General features: G+C 40.8%; 1 protein-coding gene across 1 annotated transcript in view; it reads right to left on the bottom strand.

Annotated features, from left to right (window-relative positions):
* The window catches only part of CTTNBP2 (cortactin binding protein 2), a 161,126-nt gene that overhangs the window by 41,962 nt on the left and 93,545 nt on the right, over positions 1-25,619 (bottom strand). Inside the window, exons 8-12 of the mRNA XM_065884453.1 lie at positions 22,517-22,768; positions 12,169-12,286; positions 8,554-8,829; positions 5,783-5,878; positions 4,494-4,573 (exon numbers count right to left, since the gene is read on the bottom strand). Coding sequence (XP_065740525.1) covers positions 4,494-4,573; positions 5,783-5,878; positions 8,554-8,829; positions 12,169-12,286; positions 22,517-22,768 — 822 coding nt within the window. The remainder of the gene's footprint in view (positions 1-4,493; positions 4,574-5,782; positions 5,879-8,553; positions 8,830-12,168; positions 12,287-22,516; positions 22,769-25,619) is intronic.

The raw sequence follows: 25,619 nt of genomic DNA on the forward strand, positions 1-25,619 counted from the left end.
GATAAAGATGTGGCACATATATACAACGGAATATTACTCAGCCATAAAAAGAAACGAAATTGCATTATTTATAGTGAGATGGATGGACCTAGAGTCTGTCATACAGAATGAAGTAAAGCAGAAATTAACACACCATTGTAAAGCAATTATACTCCAACTAAGATGTTAAAAAAAAAAAACGAGGCTTCCCTGGTGGCGCAGTGGTTGGGAGTCCGCCTGCCGATGCGGGGGACGCAGGTTCTTGCCCTGGTCCGGGGGGATCTGGGCCTGCGCGTCAGGAGCCTGTGCTCCGCGGCTGTATGGGGGCGGGCCATGGTGGTGGGAGGCCCGCATACCGCAAAAAAAAAAAAAACGAAATGGAGTTATTTGTAGTGAGGTAGATGGACCTAGAGACTGTCATACAGAATGAAGTAAATCAGAAAGAGAAAAACAAATGCGATATGCTAACACATAGATATGGAATCTAAAAAAAAGAAAGAAAGAAATTGTTTCTGAAGAACTTAGGGGCAGGACAGGAATAAAGACACAGACATAAGAGTGGACTTGAGGACACGGGGAAGGGGAAGGGTTAGCTGGGACGAAGTGAGAGAGTGGCATGGACATATATACTCTACCAAATGTAAAAATAGATAGCTAGTGGGAAGCAGCCACATAGCACAGGGAGATGAGCTCGGTGCTCTGTGACAACCTAATGGGTGCGATAGGGAGGGTGAGAGGAAGATGCAAGAGGGACGAGATATGGGGATATATGTATAGCTGATTCAGTTTGTTATAATAAAGCAGAAAGTAACACACCATTGTAAAGCAAATATATTCCAATAAAGATGTAAAAAAAAAAAGAATAAAAAAAAATAGAGCTCAGATCAGGGTTATCTCATGTATTTTTCTAAATATAATAATTATTCACATTCATTGAATTATTAAATTACAGGGTTATTAATAAGCTAATAAAAGTTGCAAACTGGCTAAGAGAAAAGTTTGAGTTAATAAAAAGTTCAACTATTATAATGTTATTAGTGATTCAAACTCAATTAAGTTAAATGTCTCCTATTATCTCAAGGATGGAGACTTAAAATTCACTTGTATTATGTAATTATTCAATGAAAGTATTTAAAATTAACATCATTTAAACAAGACCAAAAAGCCTGATTTAAAGGTTTCACTGCGTTTGGTTTCTTGCATAAGGGCTTTAATACATGCATTTTGTTTAGCACATTTACACACCTAGTAAAAACTGCTTACTACAACTATGCCTTAACCAACAGGTTAATAACTAGCATAAACTCTGATAACACGCATGAGAACAGAAGACAGCCTAGGTTCAATTCCTTAGACTTTACTACTTTCTTGCTGAGGGCAAATTACTTTGAGTCTTGGTTTATTCACCTGTAAAATGGGAGTAACTGGTATAAGTAGCTACCTCATAGCATGTTTAAATGAGACAATCTATAAACTTAGAAGAGAGCTTGGCATATACAGGCATATCTCAGAGACACTGCAGGTCTGGTTCCAGACCACTGCAATAGAGTGAGTATCGCTATAAAGTGAGTCACATGACTATTCTGGTTTCCAGTGCATTTAAAGGTTATGTTTATGTTTATACTATACTGTAGTCTATTAAGTGTGCTATAGCATTGTTTAAAAAACAATGTACATACCTTAATTAAAAAATAGTTTATTGCTAAAAAATGCTAACCATCATCTGAGCCTTCAGTGAGTGGTAGTAGTAACATCAATGGTCACTGACCACAGATCGATGACAACAAATATAATAATAATGAAAACGTTTGAAATATTGGGAGAATTACCAAAATATGACACAGAGACACGAAGTGAGCAAATGCTGGTGGAAAAAATGGCACCAACAGATTTGCTCTACACAGAATTGCCAACAAACTTTCAATTTGTTAAAAAAATAAAAATGCAGTGCGTATGAAGTGTGATAAAGTGAGGTATGCCTGCAATAAATACTCAATAAAAGTCAGGTATTACTAGGTTTGCATATCTATCATACAGATTTTCAACAATTCAAAGACACATCAGTAGGACTATAGTTACTCTGGCACCGGGTGGATATGTCACTCTAGCTCAAGTCCTACCCAGTGGCTTCCTATCATAACTGGAATAAAATTCAAAGTTCCCACCTTGGTCCTGCATGATCTGGCTTCTGGTCACCTCTCAGACCTCATTGCCAGTCTAGACACTTTTGTACCAGCTGTTCCCTCTGCTTCAAACACCCTCCCCAAGGCTACAACCTTCACTTCATCTAGCTTTCTGTTTACGTATCATTATAGGAAGGTTTTTCCTAACAACTCCATTCAAAAGCTTTCTGCCATCCCTTCCATTAGCTCTTTACCTCCTTATCTGCTTTATTTCTCTTTATGCTTATAATTAGTACTGGGTATCACATTACAGATGTATTTATTCATTTGTTTTTTATCTGTCTCCCCCCACTAGAACGTAAGCTCCATGAGGTCAGGGAATGCATCTTATACATAGCTATATCCTCTAAGTTTCTAAAACACTGCTTGCATTTAGGAGGCTCTCCACAAACAGGTGTCAAACAACTGAATTAAATAACTAAACTGAATACAAAAATGTATCTCACGTGGTTGATCTCCATAAGGGGTTTATAATCTTGTATGGAAGAAGAAACAGTCACAAGGATTCTGTGTTATTATTGCCTGAATCACTTTAAAGTGATTGCTGATGAGTGACAAATTTTCATTATCTGCATCCAAGGGTTAATTGTTGGATTTAAAAAAGCCCTTTGTGTATGCTCATTAAATTGACAATAGAACTCACAGCTGAGTTAATTTAGCCTCTGGTTTGCTGGTCATCTGGAGCTAAACTGTTTTCTGCCTTACGAGGCACACACACACAAATGTACTTGGAAGGTGCCGTATATAGCGTGACTAGCAGACATTTCATTTGACAGACCTACTCAGTCAAGGCTAAGGTGCAGTTGTAATCAGCTGCATCACCTTTCTAGTCATTTTATCGTCTAGACAGGTAAGTGAAAAGCCCTGATTCCACCAGCTGATTCTACTGAAAGCCTAGGCTCACATTCCTGAAAACCAGTTGGTCACACAACTTCAACCTTCACTGAAGCAAAGGAATAAGACAGCTTCCTTCCCATTTCTATGTAACACTCAGGCTTACTGTGTTGCTTCAAGAAGAAGGAAGCAAATTGCAAAAGCAAAAGAAAGAGTGAATGTATCAGATTTAGAAGACACCATCTTTCCTAAACTGCAAAGCCTCTGAATGTTTACATGCTACTGTGGCTGCTTTTACAAAGGTCAGTCCCAATGGTGAGCCGCCTCCCGAGATGAACCGAATAATTTTGAAAACTTCTTTATATCAGGAACAAAGACATCAATTCACAGTTAATAGAAACAACGTTTGTAAAAGGTCAAACCCATTCATTTTTAAAAAAGCTTTCCAAATTAAGACAAAATGATTGTTTACTTAATGTTTTATACCTTCAATATTAGTTTTAGATGTGTCTCACACACAGAGACACACGTGTGTGTCAGGGACTTGCACAATCCTGGCTTTATCTCTCACTGGCTCTGTGGCCTTGAGCACGTTATCTTACCTCTCTGCTTCAAGTTCCTCGTCTATAAAATGGATGGTGTTTTCCACCTCACATTGCCTGCCATGTAATAAGTACTGGACAAATGCAAAGCATTGAATTTATCCATTTTGTATCTAGAATTTACTACTCTCTCCTGATAATCATATTCTCCTCCTTCCTTTTAATAACAGAACTACGTCTTTTAGCTTGGTGCATGGCGGCCCAGCAAGACCACACTCCCACTAGGCGTGGACAAGTGTCTAAATTCTGGTCAATGGGATGTGGGCAGTAAAGGTGTGTATGACTCCTCTGAAAGGAAGGAACTTGCCCTCCTGGCTCTCCTCCCTCAGGCTGGAACCTGAGAGCAGGAGTGGCGACTGTCTGACCAAAACCACACACATGACGCCCAGGGGTAGCAGCCCTGGAGAGGGAAGGTGCTAAGACCCGCAGGGCTCACCCTGAGCCTTCCTCCTCCCTGGGTCCTTCATCTGCTGGGACTTGCTGTGTTTGAGAAAAATAAACTTCTATACTGTTTATGCTATAATTGTTTCTGCTGAAGTGGCCAAATTAATACACTAATTAATGCTAGCATATTTACTCAATTTTAAATTATAAAAGTTCACAGCCAGGCATCTTGAAATCTATAGTCATTCTCTTCCATACTGATGATCAATTACTTGATGTCAAGTCCTTGTTAGGGGAAGACATCCTCCTTCTGCCCAAATTAAAACACTTGGCAGGTCACAGGTACTGTCTGGGTCCTGGCAACGGACACCTGGATGACTGTGACAGAAATCGAGAAGGAAGGTACCAGCAATTGTCCAGGGAGGGGGCTGTTCAGGAAAGTCATGAGGTCAGAGCACAGAGTGCGTGTCAGGGCTGGCAGTGTAAGACCCTACTTGGCAGGTCCACCTACCAGCCTGAGGTAGTTCTGTAGCATCTGCAGAGGGATCATAGAGGCATAGGTCACGCTACTGAGGCAGCCTTCCTGCGGCCCTGTGAGAAAGAAGCAAATGGAAGGAAAAATGGGCTCTTCTTGTGAACTGTATAAATGATCAAAACATAAAAGAGCCTATCATAAAAGATACAACATGTTTATTGACTTATGTAGGCAGAGCTGACATTTAGCCAAGAGGCACCAGTGTGCCTTTACCATCGTGAAAATACTGTAACACTTTGTATTGACTGACAGCCCCTGCCGCTGGCCTCCCAAGAGCTCCCCAGCTGCCCCTACCTTCCCCCGGGAACCCACCCATCTCCTGTCAATCACTACCAGGGCATTCAGATCCAGGCTCCAAAACTATAGCTTGTATTTGCTCTGATTGCTGGATTCAATATTTTACTGTTTATAAGCAAATGTCATCAGAGATAATCCCAATCCTCAGAAAGTTCTAGCCTTGCCAGCACTAATGTATGGGTGCATTCCCAAACTCTGTCCCCTGCCCCCGACCCCCTTCCGTGTTCAGCCACTCTCTCAATATGGTGTTTCAGCCTGAAGGAATTTTGTGGAATGGTCTCACACTTGTTTTAAACTTAAGTATCATTCAAGCAATAAAATAGAATTTTATTAGTTCAAACTGAATTTTGAAAAGCTCCATTCCCAAGTCTGGGAAATGCATGATGAAATCAGTAGCCTTTTAGAGTTAAGGGCTGAGAAATTGAGAATTTCTATACTATGTACTAGCTTTATGTACTCAGACGAGAAAATCAATCTCTCTGAGCCTCAATTTCCTTGTACATAAAATGAGGATAAACATAAATACGGACCTTAATTGGGCTGTTGTAAGGATTACATGAATTTATACTTGTATTGTGTTGTAAACAACAGAGCCTAGCACAGAGTAGATGCTCACTGAAATTAGCCTGTACCCTAATAATCACATGGATTTGACAGCAATAAAAGACACTGCTCTTAACATGGTATCTGTCACTCTCTTATAAGCACATCAGTTTGTTCCTAAAGAGAAATACAATCAGAATCTCAGCAATCAATGATCAGGACAGGCGTTACCACAGGTATCAGAAACATGGCTTTTGATTTTCCTCTTCTTAAACATTTCAAAAAACATCTAATTAATTAGTAGTGGGAGTCACACATGTGTGGCCTGAGGACACAGGACAAAACCATGCAGATTCAGAGCCTGTGCTGTGAAACACTCACGATGCAAAGTCTCCCAACATCACCTCAGTCTGGAATATCCTTACCTGACAAAAGCGCAGTGACCTGCTCTGCTTTATTCGTTCTCAGAAAGTCCCACGGGGACTGGGTGAAGCTCTGACCTGCTGACCACGGCACATTTCCTAGTGCAAAAAAGATAAAATGAAATATCAAGAGAAGCTTAAAAGTAATTCTTCTTATAAGAGTCAATGAACGATGTCCTGTGTGAGACCCCAAAGGACTCCAGAGCTTAGACTGTCAGAGACACAGACAGACTATGGAAAGGGTCACACAAAGGGTTAACTCCCTCATATAATTTTTGTGGATGGTCAAGAGGAGGCCTTCAAGCTACAGCCTTCTCCAAAGCTGTTCTTACAAGGGGTTGAAAGAAACCTGGTGAAAATACAACCAAACATGTCCAGGGTGGAGTTTTCAAGGACAAAGCAGATCATAACCTTTCATGGTTCTTCCAGTGCCTGTTTCACAAAGCCCGAGCACTTTGGATGAGATAACAGGTCCTTTATGATCTGGTCCTTGCCCCACTTTCCAACAAATTTTTGGATTCTAGTGAAAACAGTTAACATCAGGGGCTCAGAATAAAGCAAACCTTTTCACAGTCTGGGCCCCCTGCTCACTCTTGCTCAGAAAAGGGTCCCAGTTCGTAAGTGTCCACTCTGGGGAGGCATTAGTCCTCAGTACTTGTTTCCATCTCTTCCTTCCACAGATCAATTCTCAAATACCTCTTCTCAGCATACCTCCAACACACGTGCATACCCTACCTGTAACTCACTGCTTCTCTGTTGCCCTTGGTCCCTTTAATCCAGTTGAGGTTATCAATAAAGTTACTTATATACATACATAATAACAGTGGTGTGCAGGCATGCCTCCTTTTATTGTGCTTTGCTTTACTGCCCACTGCAGAGCTTGTGTTATTTACAAACTAAAAGCTCTTGACCCTGCATGGAACAAGTCTATCAGCGCCATTTTTCCAACAGCATTTTCTCACTTTGTGCCTGTGTAACATTTTTGGTAATTCTCACAATATTTCAAACGTTTTCGTTATTATTATATTTGTTATGGTGATCTGTGATCAGTGATCTCTGATGTTACTATTGCAAAAAGATTATGACTTGCCGAAGGTTCAGATGATAGTCAGCATTTTTTAGCAAAAAAAGTTTTTAAATTCAGGTATGTACATAGTTTTTTAGACAATGCTATTTTACACTTAATAGACTGCAATACATTATAAATAACGTTTATATGCACTGAGAAACCAATACATGTGACTCGCTTCACTGGGGTATTGTTTATTGCGGTGGTCTGGAACTGAACCCACAATATCCCTGAGGTATGCCTGTAACTACCAGTTATCAAGTGGCCACAGCCAGGTACTAAACGAAAGCCTTTACCCACAAAACTCAATGATTTTTAGATCTGAAATGCTTCTTGGGTGCCCCGCACCTCTGGGACAAGAATGAACACCAGAACGGTCAGGCCTTAGCACCCACTGCTCACAGAAGTACCTGGATCTGATGCTGGTGAATACCCATTTGCCTTCCCCAGTTTCCAGATCAGCTGGATGAGGGCTGAGGGTGGAGGGCCATTTCGTTCAAAACATAGCCGTGAGGACTTCGTTTATTTGACCCCTGGGCAAAACCACACCTTAAATAATACTGCATTTTCTGGGCAAATGTGTTCCTGAGAATCATTTATGACTTATTTTTTTAATGCACTTCTAAATTAATTATATAATAAAGATTTATTATAATCTTTATTAGATTATAATAAAATATAATCTAATAATTCTTCTGTAATAATTATTTTATGATTATAACAATGATCCATAAAACTAAGTTGTGAATAATTTGCTTTAAAAGCTATTGGTAATATATGTTTCGAAAGTGATTTAGCATATATGTGTGAACAAAATAAAATACTTTCTAATATAATACGCTGATACATTAATCGCACGGTGAAAATTGCCCTTCCCTCAACCTTGACTATTCTTTTGCAACCTGGTGCTATTGAAAATACACAGGCTTTCCTATCAGACAGGCTGGAATCTGAGTCCTGACTGTGTGACCTCAGGCAAGTTAACTTGTAACCAGTTATCTGTAAGTGAGCCTGCTCTAAGGACTCACTAAGGTCTGTATATAAATAAAGCTCCCAGCACAGTCCTGCCATCACAGGAGGTTCCCCATAGATGTCAGTTCTCTTAGTTCGACAGGAAAGAAACTAACCAGGGACAACTAACATTTACAGTACACTTACTATGTTTACCAGAAAGCAAATCTTATCTTTTGAAGTTCTTTGGAGTCCTATCAAACAGAAATGACCAGGTATCACCCTGACTCATCCCAAGCGGGAGCCCTGACTATCTTCATTAAAGTGCTTCTTCTAACTCTAGACTTTATTAGGACTCCCGTCCAAAGGTACGGTGTTCATACACTACTGCATCTCTGGCACAGCCCGAGTACAAACTTGGAGCTGTGTTCAGAGCTTGCGTATTAGCAAGCAGCTGCAATGTGGTTAGTTTCTTGCCTTTATCTAAATAGCAAGTGCAATCACAAAGCCTCATCAAGGGCTTTCATGTTCTTTACTCTCTGGATATTATTTGAGGCATAAAAGCATTTTTATACCAACAGGCAACATTATGTAATGGTTGCATTATGAATACTCAAGTTTTTCAGCGCCAGCAGCTGCCACAAGTGAGCTTTGAATGTATTTCATCAGTGAGCTGCGTTATCAGGTTAGGGAGCCCGTGAATGTAAATAAACCCAGAAATTTAACTTTCCCTTCATTGCTGGACTGCTGATACCTAACGTGATGGATCGCACGCTGCTTGCACCGAGGCCAATGCTAGAGTCAGTGGTGCTATTAAACGTCACGTCTTCCAGACTCCACCATCCATCAGAAGAGATTGCTTGGAAATGATTTGTCAGAGCTTGACTCACTGCTTTTGAAAAATCATCCCATGATGTCTGTTTGCGAATATTTAAAGCACATATTGTGTTTTCACATTCAAAACCGTCGGCACCGTAGTTGCCTGGTTGAATCTCACCCACTGAAATCCTTAAGGGTATTTTAAGAGCATCTGTTGGAAGAATGAAAGAATTAGGGGGAAAAAATCCTGACAGGATAAAAACCAGCAAAAATCTTACATGAAACAAACAGATATAAACATTTTAAAAACAAAGCAAAGGGCAGCTATCCTTTTTTAAATATCATCAATTGAATATTCGTCTACTGGAGTAAATTTTGGTCTCCCAATCTCTTCACAGTTTCTTTGGAACCATGTTGCTTGAACTGTTTATCTTTCCTTGTCTCTTTGGCCAGTTCTACTTCCTTGATTCTTTCCCTTCAGCAAGGTTCTCAAATTCTTTCAAAAAGCATCTGAGAAAACAAGAGCCCTCTCTTGACCTCTCTGTATCACCTTTTCTCCTCACTTTCATTGATAACATCATGAAGAAGGCAGGTTACAGCTGCGTAGGTCAGTGTGCTTAGGACAGTGGTTTCAGACTCATACAGACCTCGGGCTGGGCCTCAGGGTCAGCTTTCTACTTAGCCATGTGTACTTGGTAAATGGCCTTGATCTCTCTATGCCCCAATTTCTTCCATAAAATGGAAGGAACGTACAATTGAGATGCTATGAAGAATAAATGAACTCATGTTTGGAAGGGATTTAACATACTATTTGTTTAACACATTATCTGTTAACACACTATCTCACAAGAACGAGTAAGTACTTGATAACTGGTGAACAGTGCAGTAGAAGCTTTTAAAATGATCCTTCCAATCTCTCTGTGACACCAGCGGACTGGGGCCCCCTCCCAGGTGGATAGCTCCCCATGTACTTGTTTTCATGAACTGAATTATATGCTTACCAAGAACCACTTGTGTTTAATCCCAAATCTTCTATGTCTGTTGAACTCATTACTATAATTAGTAAATTAAATATTCCAGATACTGATGAAATGAGTTACTATTCCTATGAAAATGAGAACACTTTTGAGACTGAACAGGAGTTGCTATAAACAAGTTTTTAGTGAGATATGGATGAGACAACTACATAAAATTAGAAAAAATTTAATTATCTCTAGACAGATACTGCCTTTAGTTTGCTTCATAAATATGTTTACGTCCTCAAACAACAGAAACCACAGACAAAGCATTAAAGATGTGGTTTGTTCAAATAAAAATATGTGGCACTTCAATCAGCAGAACCATATCAATATAAAGAGCTTCACCTAAAAGCTGATGAAAGAACTACTTGGTGTGTTTTAAATTAAAATGAAATGTTTAAAAATATTTTTATGATCCTCTTCTTGAACTGACTTTTTTCCATTAACTGACCACCTACTAGATTTTATTTTTGGTCTTCATGTTACTTAGCAGCTTGTGACACAGCTAATCTCTCTGCTCTCTGATACACTCCTCCTGGATTTCCTCACACCTCATTGGTCACCCTCTAATGTTGTTCCTTTGCTGGTCCCTCCCCTTCTTCTAGATTTCTTAATGAGAGTCTTGCAAGGCTTGTTTCTCTTAGTTTTTCTATCTGTGTTCACTGCCTTCGAGACCTCATACAGTCCCATGACTTTAAGTACCACCTCTAGACTGCTGACTCTCAGATTTATAAATCCAGCTCATACTCACTCCAGAATTCTTGCTGACTTGACATCTCCTACATAGACGCCCTAACAGGCATCTCAAATTCATAACTCAGAACATAACTCCTAATCTTCGTTAGCAAAATCTGCTTCACCCACAGCCTTCCCCTAGACAGCTGATGGCAATGCCATCCTGCCAGTTGTTCAGACTGAAAACCTTGCAATTATCCATGAATCCCCTCTCTCGTACCTCACACCCAACCCATCAGAAAGTTCTGTTGGCTCATCTTTGGCTGTATCCGGAACCGAAACGTCCTCATTTACTACAATCCTGAACGGAGCTGTCATTACTGGCTCTCACCTGGAACACTACATTAATGGCCTAACATTAGGCCTGTGACTTCCTAGTTGTTTTTTTTTTTTGACAAAGCAGCCAGAGATACCATTAAAACGTACACCGTTCTTAATTAGGAACATTGCCAGGGTTGGCCTTTTACAATTAGTATGAGATCTCTTTGATTTTATCTTTTAATAGTTATTTAAAAAAACGTTTTATTGGCGTATAGTTGACTTACAATGTTGTGTTATTTAGAAGCTCACTTATGTTTACTAAGTTGATAAAAGCAAAATTTTAAATGAGATAGCTAAAATAAATAAAAGAAAATGATAGCTAACAAATGTCTTTTTTTTTTAAACAGGGTAGGGATACTTACAATGTTCCTGAATTTAAAAATGACAAAAATTCTTAAAAAAAAAAAATGTACACCAGGTCCCATCGCTCGTAAGCTCAAACACTGAAATGGTTACCTTAAGTCCCAACAATGGCCTACAAATTCCAGTTAGATCAGGCTCAATCCCCATCCCCTCCTGCAACTTCTCTGACCTGTTTTCCTACTTTTCTCCCCTCACTCGTGATAACAGTCACTCTGCCCTGCTTGCGGTTCCTCACACACAACAGATATGCTCCTACCTGTTAGGGCCTCCGCCCGCTTGATGCTCTGCCTGGAAAGTTCTTACCTGAGAGATCTACAGAGCTGCCCCTTCCTCGCCTCCAAGTGTTTGCTCAGATGTCTTATCAGTGAGGCTACCCTGTCTATCGTTTTAAAAACTGAAACCCACCCTCTCACTCCCCATCCCTCTTAGTCTTTTCCATAGCACGTATTACCATCTCACATACCATACGATGAATTACTGCTTATGTTTATTGTTCACTTTCTGACTCAATGTTAGAATGTAAGCTCAAATCCAACTACTGATACAGCTGGCTGCCTGATATAAGAGGTCACAATATTTCATCTGATCTAGCACTCCATATTCATAAACCCACAAGTGAACTTTTCATAAATGTTCAGAAGTATATACTCTTAAAGATAGAAGGGACCCAAAAGATCATCAATTATCTTCCTAGACAGGTAGGCAACCAGACATTGAGAGATAACTGACCTGCCTGCCTACATTCATATGATCAGCTAATATAGCACACTAGACGGCCATGATTTCTCATAGCTTCCTAGTCTCATGCCTAGAAAGACAATCTAAGTCAGAAGAAAAGAGCAATAATTATTTAAAAGCTGTCCAACGTCAGTCAAATACAAGGAAGACCTAGCATTATTTCAATAACAACTAATTCTGTAAAAAGCCATTCTATGTGGAAAAATATAATTACCTCATTTATAACCAATTAAGTGTTTTTGTAGCAGCTAGGGTTCAAAGAAGGTTAAGAAGAGAGTGAGAAAACTGTAGTTGCATTACTCTCTTTCCCACAGTCCCAGAGGCCCCAGCAGTGTGGATGCAGGATGAGCAATGCAGCTGCAAAGGGCACTCACTCAGATTCTCCAGCAGGTGCTTGCAGTCATCAGTGGCGACATCGTGTGCAGTCCGATTACACTTATCTCTTTTTTCTGGCTCCAGCCCTCCATGCCTACACAAGACTTGTAGGCAGTTCTGTAAAGACACGAACTCCATTACCTCACGTCCAAGTGAATAAACTCAAGCGAAAACTCCAAGGGAAAATTCAGTTGCCTGTAGCAAGCGTATCAGGAATTCTCAGCCAGAAAGCTTCTTTCTTTCCCAGCAACCCAAATACACAGATTAATCTAAACACTGTCTCCAAATGAAAAGCAAACAGTGCTTCATTTACATGTGATTCACAGGATCAAAACACTGCTCCACAGAACAGCCTCTTAGGTTTCAAGAGAAAAAAAAATTAGCTTACTAATCACTCAGTTTGCAGAGTGAAATTAAGGAGAAAAGACTTCAGCAGACAGTATCCTTTTACTGTAATTTGGAAATATAAAGCAAAAAGACTTCTGCTACAACCAGATGCACCTTGCTATCTTCTAGATCAGGCACTGCTTTCCTGGTCATGCAAGTGCTGGGCTCCAACTGTAACAAGTCTGTCCCAGAGTCCTTGTAAGCACATATATATTTGAGATCTTACACTGTCTTACTTTATTTATTTGAGAAATAGCTGTGAACACCACGTTGACTGAAGTCTTAGAAAAACATTCTCAATAGATATTGAAGTTAGGTGCCCTCTCTTTTTTAGTTTTTTCTTGTGTTGCTCCAGGAAATCTCCATTTAAAAAATATCACTAACCTACGAACTGAAAGGTCGTAGTTTTCCAAAAATTTTCAATTCAAAGTGGTAGACAATTTATATGCAAACATTTTCAAATAAGGAACTGCATGGCAGGATATTACATCAGGATATTTATCAAGGAACTCTGCTATTTCAGCTTCTACCACTTCATGATTTGTCTGTTGATTTCCCACCACAGTAAGCACAAAACTGAATAAACCAGAAACCATGAAAAGGAACTAACAACCAAAACAAGCACTGTCCTTCTCTTCGCTCCCCTACACACACACACACACACACACACACACACACACACACACACACACACACACACAGGCTCTGGACTGACTTCCACTTCTGACAACACAGTAAACTATGCAGTCTGAACAGCTTTCTCTAATTGTGCTGTAAAACTTTTTTTGTTTTGTAAAACATATGTCTTTCTTACTGACATATAATATCCATATAGAAAAGTACACAAGTAAGTGTGCAGCCTGAAGAATTATCACAAAGTGAACATACTTGTGTAAGGAGCACTCTGGAAGCCTCCTTAATGTTCCATTTCAATCACTAGCCCCTCCCCTTCTCCCCCCAAAGGTAGCTACTACTATGATTTCTAAGATCACAGATTGGCTTAGCCTATTTATGAATTTTATATAAATGGAACCATATTACAGATACACTTTTATATTTGGCTTCTTCTCATTCAACATAATGTCTGTAAAATTCATCCATGTGTTAGGAACAGTTATAATTCAATTCATTCTTTTTAAAAATTACTGGGTGGTATTCTATCATATGGATATACCACAATTTACTCATCTATTTTCTTGTTGGTGGACATTTGGGTTCTACTATAGACATTCTGGTACGTGTCCTTTGGCGGACACATGTACATATTTCTGTTGGGTAAATGTACAAACTTGGTCTTCTGGGTCATGGGGTATGCACATGTTCTGTATAAGTATAGACTGCAAAGAGCTTTCAAAAGTGGCTATACCAATTTCTGCTCCCACCAGGAGTATACTTGAGTTCCAGTTGCTTCATATTGGCCTCAAAATATATTTTAAATCATGAGTTCACAAGGAAATACAGGAAATCCCTAAGGGTCAGAAAGAAAAACAAAGAGTAAGCTGAGACCACCAGTTAAGTGAAATTTGAACAGGAAGCCAGTGCTGGTTTGAGGACAAAGCCAATATAGGGAATCTTTTTGGATGCTGGGGGGATGGGAAACTAGGCCTTCGTACCTGCACAATGGAGCCGCCGAGCCAGAGGACCTTTGAATCAAGAAAATCTGTCTTCTGCAAAGGGACTGACTTGGGCGTTGGTTTCTCACTGCTCAAGAAGGAGGGATCTTCTCTAACAATTGTAATCAAAGTCTAGCTTTCATTGGTCTGGGGTTCAGGTTTAAAATAATCACTAAGCCAAGAAATGAACTGAAAACTAAGTCAAATACATACATTTTTTGTCCAATTGTTATTACTAATTTGTACAAAATCAATAAATGTTTAAAATATTTAATAAAATTAACTCTAATGAAAGATTTAAGTAGAATGCAATCTGAGCGTTAAACTTTATGAATTCCCAGATGATAAGAGATAAAAATAATACATTTATTACACAAGTTAGTACTTGCAGCAAAAGCAGGTAAGAGCCAAAACAGACCGGGGGGTGGGGGAGGTCTAATAAGCCTGCCAATATAAATGGTTTTATCTACGAATTTCGGTAAATCATTTAACCTTTTCCTGCTCAGTTTCCATATCTGTGTCTCAAATATGTGTATTTCATAGGGCTGTTACATGACTTAAATGAAAAGATGGGTAAAAAGCTTTTTGGCACGTAAATTCTTGGCACGTAAGAATTCTTGGCACGTAAAACGTTCTCAATATTTATTAGCTGCTATTTTTGTTATAATCAACATAATCATCACCAGTTAGAACACAGCCCAAATATTCAGGTAAGTGGTGAGGAATTACAGCACATCAGCAAACGTCATAATTCTAGGTGATGGTACTTCAAATTACAAACAGAAATGATAAAAGATGCAACCAAAATCTGCAAGATTCTTTTAAGTCTGACCTATAAAGTGGGTTGTGTATAATTTTTATTACACTCAGGTAGGTCAGTAGGCAATAACATAAGCAGTAGCTTTCTCTATAAGGAAGCAAGAAATGTTGGAAAGATAGCAGGATAACGCGTATCCAAACAGGGTCACAGCTGTGAGTTCCACAGCACTATGCTGGGCTCCGTGGGGAACACAAAGAAGATGAAAACTTTACCCAACTGACACTGAACAGCAGCAGCTACAGGAACGACTGGAGCACATACTAAGCTCCAGGCACCGTTCCAACACAGCACAAGTATTTAGTGCTCACACATCCTCACAACTTTATGAAAGAGATACTAAGCACCTCTGTGCCAGGCGCTGTGTTAGAGCCCAGGGTTGTGACGACGAAGATGGGTAACAGTTTCTGCTTCTCCGGCAGAGACGCAAAGTATAGTCAAGAGCCACGGGGAAAATGTGCCCAGAAGAGGGGGCTATTGAAGTGAGGAGAAAGTTTTACTAAGGGGAAGAGGAGGAGGTGGGAAAGGCAGAGAAAAGAATCTAAGCTCTCTCCTTGAAGGTGGGCTTCGAGTGAAGAGAACACTTGCTGTGATGCTAGTTGCTTCTTCTGGAACTGGATTCTCAGGGGACCTAAACTGGGCAGGCTGTTCCAAGTGATGCAGAGCAAGAGGTCTAGATGAATGAGTCTAAATCAAAGTGCTGTTAACTATGATACAGATACATGTGCTAGAGCAGAGACTTTATTTTTTAATTTATTATTATTTTTGGTCACGCCGCACAGCTGAGGGATCTAAGTTCCCCGACCGGGGATCGAACCCGGGCCCTCAGCAGTGAAAGCGTGGAGCCCTAACCACTGGACCACCAGGGAATTCCCTAGAGCAGAGACTTCAGAAAGCGGTGGCTTAGGCTTCAACTTCTGCTTCCACTCACATCCCAATCACCAGAACTTAGGTAGGTGTCCATGGTCACCTGCTACGGAGGCTGGAGAATGTAGTCTTTATTTTGGGTGGTCAAGAGCCCAGCTGAACTCTGAGAGGTCCGTTATTGTAGAAGAGGGTAGAAAAGATGTTGAGGGACAATGAGCCACCTCTGCCAGGGGCCTTTAAGAGCTGAGAAGCAAGGTACCAGTGCCAGGGAGAATAAGCTGAAACCCCAAGTCCAAGGAGCTAGAGATAAGATCCTAGTCAGGACAGGGAGCTGAGGGTCTGACACTGGGCAAAGGAAGTGGGAGGGAAAGCAGTCTGCAAATGCACAGGTAGGGTCTGGCACACGTGCTGGGAACAACTTGGGGTGTGGGTGTGCTCACTGTTTTGCAGGGCAGGGGAGATGGAGGCTATCACAATGGGAAATAACAGTATGAGGAAGCAGGCGGACTTAGGGGTGAGATGAAGACAGCTAGCGTCAGCCGTGAAGGGCTGAGTGCTAGGGAGCCTGAATGTCTTTCTGGAGGCATGAGGATATGTTCGGGTAGGAAATGCCATGATCAGCTCAGTTCTGAAAACCAACTGGTACAATTGGAAGACATACAGAAAGGAGACCAGTTAAGACAGAACTCTCATAAAATAGCCCATTCACTCACTGATTCAACAAACATTTAGTACTTGTGGGCCAGAGACTGCTGAGCACAACATATACAACGATGAAAAGTGATTTTTTGGAGGAGATGGAAAGGGAGGGAGGCATACAAATAATCACAGTAAAGAACAAGCTCCCTAAGTGAAGCGTGAAGAGGTGCTCTGGGGACCAATGAACTCCTGGAAGCCAAGACTTAAGCTGAGATGTTTTCCAGGCAGGGAGGGATCAGGACAGAAGAGGCCATTTGAGGTAATGAGAAGAGCAGATGCAAAGGCAGGGAGAGAAGAGACAGCATGTCTACACAACAGCCAGCAGTGCAGGGTCAGAGCAGAGAGTGCATGAGGAAAGGAGACAAGTGTGCTTGCGGAGAGAGGCTGAGGCCAGATCTGGACGGGACTTGTCTGTCATGTAAAGATCTGGCACTTATCCTTGAAGCGACTGAAAGGTCACTTATCCTTGTAAAGACGAAAGGTAAATTACATGACCAACTTCCTGTTAGGAAGGCCCCTCTCAAGACACTGTAAAGGAGCTGGAGAGACTGGAGATGAAGAGATCACACCAGGGCCTACACAAGTCCAGACAGCCCATGATGAGGGCTCCCCAAGGGACATTTAAAAAAATAGCCTTCCCTTTGTTTACATGTTCATTTATAAGGGAATAAAATCTAGAGTTTTATCAATCATTTTAACTCATTATCTTAGAAAGATGGAGCAATAAACACAAATGTCAGGGGATGTTAGTGGATTGAGAGGAGGAACAAGAGATGCAGCCTAAACACGGGAGCCCAGGCATGCATCCTCATGGAGCTGTTTGGTGGAAGTAAACATGAATATGGTCATCAATAGGGTTACCATATAATTGGCTAAACTGGGACACTTTTAAGAGTAAAAAGGGGCACTGTTAATGGTTACATTGGGATGATGGGCATAAACAAGGACTGTACTGGGCCAACTGGGTTATCAAGGAGATGCCCTGTAAAACCGTGGGCGTCCTGGATAAGACCTTCCTGAATGGACTCAGGACATGGTTAGGTGGGCTAGAGAGAAGATTTTGGAATCTCTATAGATTATATTCTGGAGACCAAAAAGATCATTCAAGGGGGAAAGTAGAGAGCGAAAGGAGGAAAAGGGTCAAAACCAGACCCATGAAAGGTGTTAGTGGAAAACACCAGAAAGTGTATGTCTTGGGTGATGGGTGGAGCAAAACTCTGGTTGGCCAAGTTTATGTGAGAATCCTTTAGGATTCTGTGAGTCATTGCTGTTCAAATTAAGCAAGGATGCAATACTCTGCACTGAACACTCTGGAATGAGAGTTTTAAAAAATAGCCTTCCCTTTATCTACACACAGTCTGACCTTTTCGAAAATAATTTTATAAAAATTAAGGGGAAAAAATTATCATGCAGAATCAAAAGCACAGATTTCTATTTATCATCTAGTCCCAAAGACTTGGTCCAACATCACAGGTTATCCTGTCTTTGTCTTCTCCTAGCCAGGTACCCAACTCTGTGACAAGGAAGACATTTAGGGACTCCTATCATTTTTTTTCTCTTTGCAGCCATGACCTAGGGAGAGGAAATCTAAATCCTGGGGCTCCATGTGGGTCTCTGTGCTTAAGACACATACCACATTCAGACTTTCCAGTCAGGTGGATGCTGGAGGATGGGAGGGAATGCCTGACACTCGCCTGGCTAAGAGGTAAAAATGCATCCATCAGTCCACAGTTCCTACACACTGTGAGGATGGCGTAAAGATGGCAACAAGAAGGCTACTGCCTGACCAGAGGACTGTGGGACTGCCTAGAGATGACCTCTAGGATGGAGGAAATAAATGTCTGGAAGACAGGTAAAAAGCCAGGTGTGAGATCTGGGTTTGGGAAGAGTTACTGTAGAAGCCACAGTTAAAGTTGAAAGACTGGATAAACTCTTAAAAATAGGACTAGGCAGGGGCTTCCCTGGTGGCGCAGTGGTTGAGAGTCCGCCTGCCGATGCAGGGGACACGGGTTCGTGCCCCGGTCCGGGAGGATCCCACATGCCGCAGAGCGGCTGGGCCCGTGAGCCATGGCCGCTGAGCCTGCGCGTCCGGAGCCTGTGTTCTGCAACGGGAGAGGCCACAACAGTGAGAGGCCCGCGTACCACAAAAAAAAAAAAAAAAAAAAATAGGACTAGGCAGCTAGGAAGGAGCATGGGAGTTGCTGAGGGTTAAAAAACGAAAGAGAAAAACCAGAAAAACAAAGAGAAAGCCTGGTCATCAAATTCAGAAGGGAAGTGAGGAAGAAGCAGTGTTCTAGAAGCTGAGGAGGAGTCTGCATTAGAGTCAACATGTTAAACAACCCAGAAAGGCTGAGTAAGAGCATGAGTGACAGGAAGCCACTGGCTTGGGCAATACGTAAGCTAGAATTATCATCTACTCAAAACACATAATCCGCCAAATAAAGAATCTGTTTGAACGAGAGCTTCAACAACTAGCTGCTCAAATCCAGACACTCTCCCTAATCTATTTCTGCAGCAGGAACTTGACATGTCAGAGTTCTCATGACAGAACACAGAGTTTCACTAAGAAACTCTTCTATCCACTCACCGTAAGTGATGAAAACAAGTTTATCCTCAGTGATGAGTTCAACTTCGGAGCAGTCACAGACCAGCTTTAGAGAGAGCTACTCTTGTTACCAAACACTAAATGGTGATTTGCATAAATTGCTTAAACATTGGGAAAAAGACCAAGAACTAAGTGGAAAAAGGACTGATTTGGGAATCTGGTCTCCTATGAATTGACCTTGGGGAATCAGTTACACTATTTCCCAAAACTTAATTTTTTCATCTGCAAGGCAAGGCAGCTGGACTAGATGAGCTATGTGTCTTCAAGCTCTGAAATCCCACTTCGTTTTACATTGAAAAACACATGGAAACTGAAGTCATCTTCTTGGATAATAACGGCACTACTACCTTATGCGGATTGGACACATATATGCTATTGCAAAGAGAAAAAAAACATACACCTTTTAAGCTCTGCTTGTGGTCAGTGTAGAATCTCTTCACCCACACAATGATTAACTCAGAACTGTCATTTATTTTTTCAGAAAACTGGTCTTAGCAACTTAGTTGTGAATGGATTACCTCTATGGAGTCAGCCAGGATATAAACACTGTATTAGGCAAAGGATGAAAAATATTTTCCAATACCCATGACTGACTAGGAAGGCAGGCCGCACAAGTAATGAAACCAGGCATTCTGGGCTTCATTTCCAACTTCTATCTATTAATCCCTCCAGGGTTTAAATATCCTAACCATAAAATGAAGAGGTTAGCCTAGAAGATGATATATCTACTCCAGGGCAAAAAAAAAAAAATTTATTATTTTAATTTATTATTTTTCTTTGCAGTGTGTGGATGTTGTCAGTCACGTTCACTTTCTAAAATCTCTCTCTTCTTGTTCAAAATTTATCTTAAGCTTCTTAACATAAGAAGAGAATACAGAGAGAGTCATATTACATGTGAGAAAGAAATCCTATTTCCCTTTACTCAATGATGACAGAGCATCCACGCTGCCAGGGGCCTGGGAAGCCATGAAGACGCCATCCTCGGCTATAAAAACACCAGGACTTATGAGGAGTTCATAATGAAGGAGTTGAGTGGCAACACAAGCCCCCCACCCTGCAGGGTAACTCACCCTGGAGAGTGGGCTCCTCTCTCTGCCTAGCATCAGAGGGTCAGTGGCTGAACATTCTAGATCAGTGATGCTCAGGTATTGTTTTTTGTTTTGCCTTTTTTTTTCTTGCCTTCAGGTTGAGTGCGTGAACAACCTACCGCTGTCAGTAACCTCTTGCATTATCCTCAGATTTTCTTGAAGGGGGAAGTCAGTTGAGAACTACCCCTTCCATGTACCTTTCCTCCATCAAATGAGATTCACTGTCTTAGATTAACTATGCATTTTCAAATTTAAGCTTTCATATTTTCCATCTTTGTCTTCCAAGCACTTTTATGTCAAATGTCATTGCCTTCCATTCAAACCAATATATATATATATCAAGTTCACAGAATTTCTGTAGGTATTTTCTTTTAAGGATAAAATAGGAGTAAACTACTACTAGCAAGCAATACCTCCACGTTGAACTGAATCATGCCTTTTTCTCACTAAAAAAAAAACCCCGAAGTCCAAAATGAACAGCTTCTGCTCTAGATCATAACAACAGGAAGTTACCCAACCAAGAGCTCCAAATGCACATTTCTAGCTATTTCCAGATATCTCCATCTGGTTGAACATATCCCAGAATTAAATTCAGCATGCTTAAATCCACATTCTATCTTCTTTTTTTTTTTTTTTTTTTTAATTTTATTTATTTATTTATTTTTGGCTGTGTTGGGTCTTCGTTTCTGTGCGTGGGCTTTCTCTAGTTGCAGCGAGCGGGGGCCACTCTTCATCGCAGTGCGCGGACCTCTCACTGTCGCGGCCTCTCTTGTTGTGGAGCACAAGCTCCGGACACGCAGGCTCAGTAGTTGTGGCTCACGGGGCTAGTTGCTCCGCGGCATGTGGGATCTTCCCAGACCAGGGCTCGAACTCATGTCCCCCGCATTGGCAGGCAGATTCTCAACCACTGTGCCACCAGGGAAGCCCCACGTTCTATCTTGATCACAATGACGCCTCTTCTTTTCTCTTTCTGAGAATGGCACTATGATCCTTCTATTTAGCTCACTCATTGCCTGTATCTAATCTGTCTTCAATTCTTGGACATTTGTACTCTGTGATCTTAGTATTTCTACCACCCCCATCATCTTTCACCTAGTCTCTCCCCTGCCACCAATGTTTTCATAATCCCCAGTCTTCTAAATGTTATTGCTAAGTCAATCAATCTAAACTACAGAGCTGATTCTTTTGCTCCTTTGTACAAAACCTTTCAATGGTTTTACTCTGACTAGTAAATATAGCTCAGACTTCTTAATACATCACTGAAGGCCGGTGCCATACTGTGAAACTTCTCACTACTCTTCATTAGCTCAGTTGGAGCTGTTACCCACCTCCCTACTTCTGGTCTGTTCCTACTGCTCCCTCCATCTGAACTATTCTCCAGTGATGGGTGACAAATTTAACCCACACTGCAAGGCCAAAATCGTTTCCATCTCCTCCAGAATGAGCCGTTCCTGAGCCTAATATTCCACAACTCTGCTCTCTGAAATACGTGCACTCTCTCTTCCAAAAAGTAAAAATTTACATTTTTGTACTGTTCCAACCACGTGTCTATTACCCTTGTTTTAAATTTTTTGAACTTCTCTTATCCTACACTTGTCTTGTATCTTGCACCCTTGCCACTGAACTAGGAGTTAACTAATCGCATAAATGATTCCTGCAAATGTTGGCTTACACAATGCCTTGCACTCAGGAGCTTCCTGATAGATTTCCATTGTTAAAGCAATATTATTGCTCAAGTGATTTACATAGAAAAAGAAGCATGAATGGATGGCTTACTATTTCATGTTATTTCCTTAATAATCAGAACCTTTCTCTCTTCTAAGTGATGAGTGAAATCTAGAATGCCCTCTTATGTATCATAAGACAGCACAGGTAGGGCTAGTGAGGGAGTTCAGAGTACAGGACATGTGTACTTGAATCCTGGCCCTCCCTCTAACTCATGGCATGGTCTTGGTACGGAATCAAACAACCCTGTGGACTCTATCAATAGCCAACTTTTCCTCTAATTTGACATGAGACAAAATGTCTGGAATTACTCCCACATTTGTTAACAAACTCCAAACTGATTTTTGTGATTAAATCACATATACACTTGGCCGTAAATATCTGCTGGACAAAAAAATGTTGGTTTGTACTGGAAGCGGATCATCTCCTGCAATGGTACTGCTCAGTCCCCAATTATTCAGGTGAAACATACTCAGTCAATAGCAGACAACTTCGCCACTCATCAAATTACAACTGTGTAACGAGGCCAGCTGCTACCAGACACACCTTAAAACCTTTTGAAGCAGCAATATGGGCAGCAGTCCAGCCTTTGCTGTTGGCGTGGTTGATGAGGTCTGCAGGAACAACAGGCTTGGATGTGCCCTCACGACTCTCTTCTCCTCCGTCCAAGTCAAAGACGCCCGACTCGGGCTCCTCGTGCAACGAGTTTCCACGAGCTGGGGCCCTATGGTACATGAGAAGCTTGAGGCTGTCCACATTACCAGTGTCCACAGCTGCATGAACTGGTGTCCAGCCATCCTGAAAATAAAACGACCGGGGGAAAGGGTTGATTACAACATCAATGTTGAGAACTGTGTTATTTAAAGTTCACCTCTACATGTTCTTGGCCATGGACCACTGAGCTGGGAAAATCAGGCTTCCGATCCTGAATATCATAGATGAGCTAAGTTCTCAGACCATTGTCAATTAGCGTATTTTCCATTGCTATGACTCGTGTTTGCTATTTGGTAAGAATTTCCTCTTAACAGTTGACCATTTGGAGTGAACACGTACTGCTCAAGATGGTAACTAAGCATTATATATGGTAAAACAGAACCTCAATTTAATATTATGAGAGAGAATGAACTTTAGCATAAAGATTTTTTTAAATTTATATGCAAATATAAAGTTACCACTACTGTACTAAATGAATGCTGTTATAAGCCAGTTTTACTTACAGGGAAGAGTCCTAATTCTAGTTATCTTAAAATTTTATGCCACTGATTTCAGAAGGAAAGATTCTAGATAACAGGGAGAAGGCAGACATAAAGGAAAAACAAAGTCAAGTAACTTCATGAGATACCTATCAGCCTCTATGGAGCTCTCTGTGACTGCAGCTGGATATTGATAAATGCAAGCTTAGAAAATGCTCCAACTAAAACGCTTGGGCCCATTCTCTAGAACATATTATACTTTGAAGCCTCAACCGTCCACTTCGCTGGTTGCTAGAGCAGACTCACAACTCTTTCCTAGCACAGTGGTTCTCCAAGTGTGGTCCCCTGACCAGCAGCATAAGCACCACCTGTGAACTTGTTAGAAATGTAAATTGGTGAGCCTCATCCCAGACCTACTGAATCAGAAACCTCAAGGCTTGGGCCCCGCTATCCGTTTTAACAGCCCCCTGGGCAACTCTGCCGCACTGAAGTTTGACAAACACTATTCTAGGGGAAATCCTGATCCCCTCTGTAGTCTCTCATTTTTATATAAAGATAGGTCTGCCTTCTACTCAGGTATCCACCTTCATTAGATTTTTAAGACTTTCATAAAAGAACTGAGAATTATTTCGGTGATACGTATTTTGGCTTCATTTTATTTTCCCTTTGGCCTATTTTTTTCATTTGGTATTTCATACTGCTACACTAAATATTTTTTCAGTGAGTTACAGTACACTTTAAAAAAACTAACGGGGTAGAAGACAGGGAGAAGAACAAACAATAAATGGTAACCATCTACATTTAGACTGAGTCATCTGATCATTTGCTAAAGCTCTCAGTGAACGATGTGGCTTTTTCTCTGGTTCTGTACTTCGTATCAAGGGAATCGACTTGGCTAACAGCAGACCATGGCTGGGCAGTAGCTGGAATACCATAGAGTCCTCTGGTATACCCCAGGCAGATAAAGTGTTTCATGGCTTGTTCTTTGTTGGGCTGTAGATACCTTTACATGGGTATCAGCCTTAATTAGGCAACAGGGTGTAAGTGCTCCTGACCTTCCTTAATTTATATTACAAAGGCCATGCAGTTACTTCTGAAAAACTTAAAATCTTTCATTCTCCTTTGATTTCTTATTAAAAGTCAGGAGAAATAATTATTCCCTTAAGATCCTTTATCAATTATGCTATTTATCTTTGTACTTTGGAGCCTCTGTACTTCTAACAATTTCATTCAGCTTATCAACAACTAGCTTGAGAGCATGGATTTCTGTGTTCTCTAACTTATAGGATGTGACTTTTTATGTTGAACTACTTATTTTTCATTCAGATAATGATGTAAAATTCATTCCTTTTTCATATGTAAGGCAGAATTTTATAATGAATGTGTAATACCACAGATTTCTTAAATAAAATATATAAAAACACGAATCTGGACTATTTTCTCAGATTTTCAAAAAATAAATAGAAAGGAAATTAAAGAAAAAAAGCCCTTGCAATAGGACTCAATGGAAAATGTCTATACCCTGCTTATATCTCTGGTTATACCATTAATTGTTTGTTTTTTTCTGAGAAATTAAGAAAATCCAAAATCTAAGAGTGACCTTAAAGTAGGTAATGCACCTTTTTATCCTAGAAAATTTTAAGGGTGTTTCCTTTGAAATGGATGCACAATATAGTCAATTCTCTATTAACAGAAGAGATCCAAGGTTCAGATAACCTTTGGAGATTAAGATGTCTACACTTGTCTTTCATCAGGAATATCCTGGAGGGTGGTGATTATTACGCTTTTCACATTCTGGGAAGCTGCAAAAAAAAAAAAAAAAATTCCTGATCCTAGTGAAGAGTGGGCTCCGTTAAACCCACCAGTCCTTAGATGGGCCCCCACTGGAGAAATGCATGCCAGTGTACGAAGGCTGATTTCTTGGTCCTTAAATCTATCATGATAGTTGATGAAGACCAGTTTAGGAAGCTGAATTGATAAGTTTGTTTCAAATGCATTTCTGTGTGGCGGAGCCAGAAGTATTATCCAAGGACTCTTCTGTGGATCAGACTCCAAATTTCTTCAGTTTCTAAGTCCCTGACTTCACCTGTGCGCCCTGTACAGGAGGTACCATAACTGTGTGGGATGGAGTCAACAGCTACCTCAGCCTGTTAGGCTTCATAGTGGGTTTCCACACACAGTGCTTCAAGTTCTGACTCAAATCAGACAATGACCTTGAACTCTGTGAGGTGTTGCATAATCTTAGCAACAATAAACGTCAGTCCTGGGAAGAACAGTGAGCACAAATAACCTTCCTCTTAAGTACTGGCAATGGGCACTGTCTTGCCACAAACTCCCTCCTGTTTACACATACTACAAATGAGCACTACTGTGGATACTGACGACGACCTCGATGACAGGTGACCTTTGTCCATTGCTTACAATTCCCAGGCACTACACCAACTACCTTTAAAAAG

Source organism: Phocoena phocoena, chromosome 9, assembly GCF_963924675.1.
Source record: "Phocoena phocoena chromosome 9, mPhoPho1.1, whole genome shotgun sequence".
Taxonomy (NCBI): domain Eukaryota; kingdom Metazoa; phylum Chordata; class Mammalia; order Artiodactyla; family Phocoenidae; genus Phocoena; species Phocoena phocoena.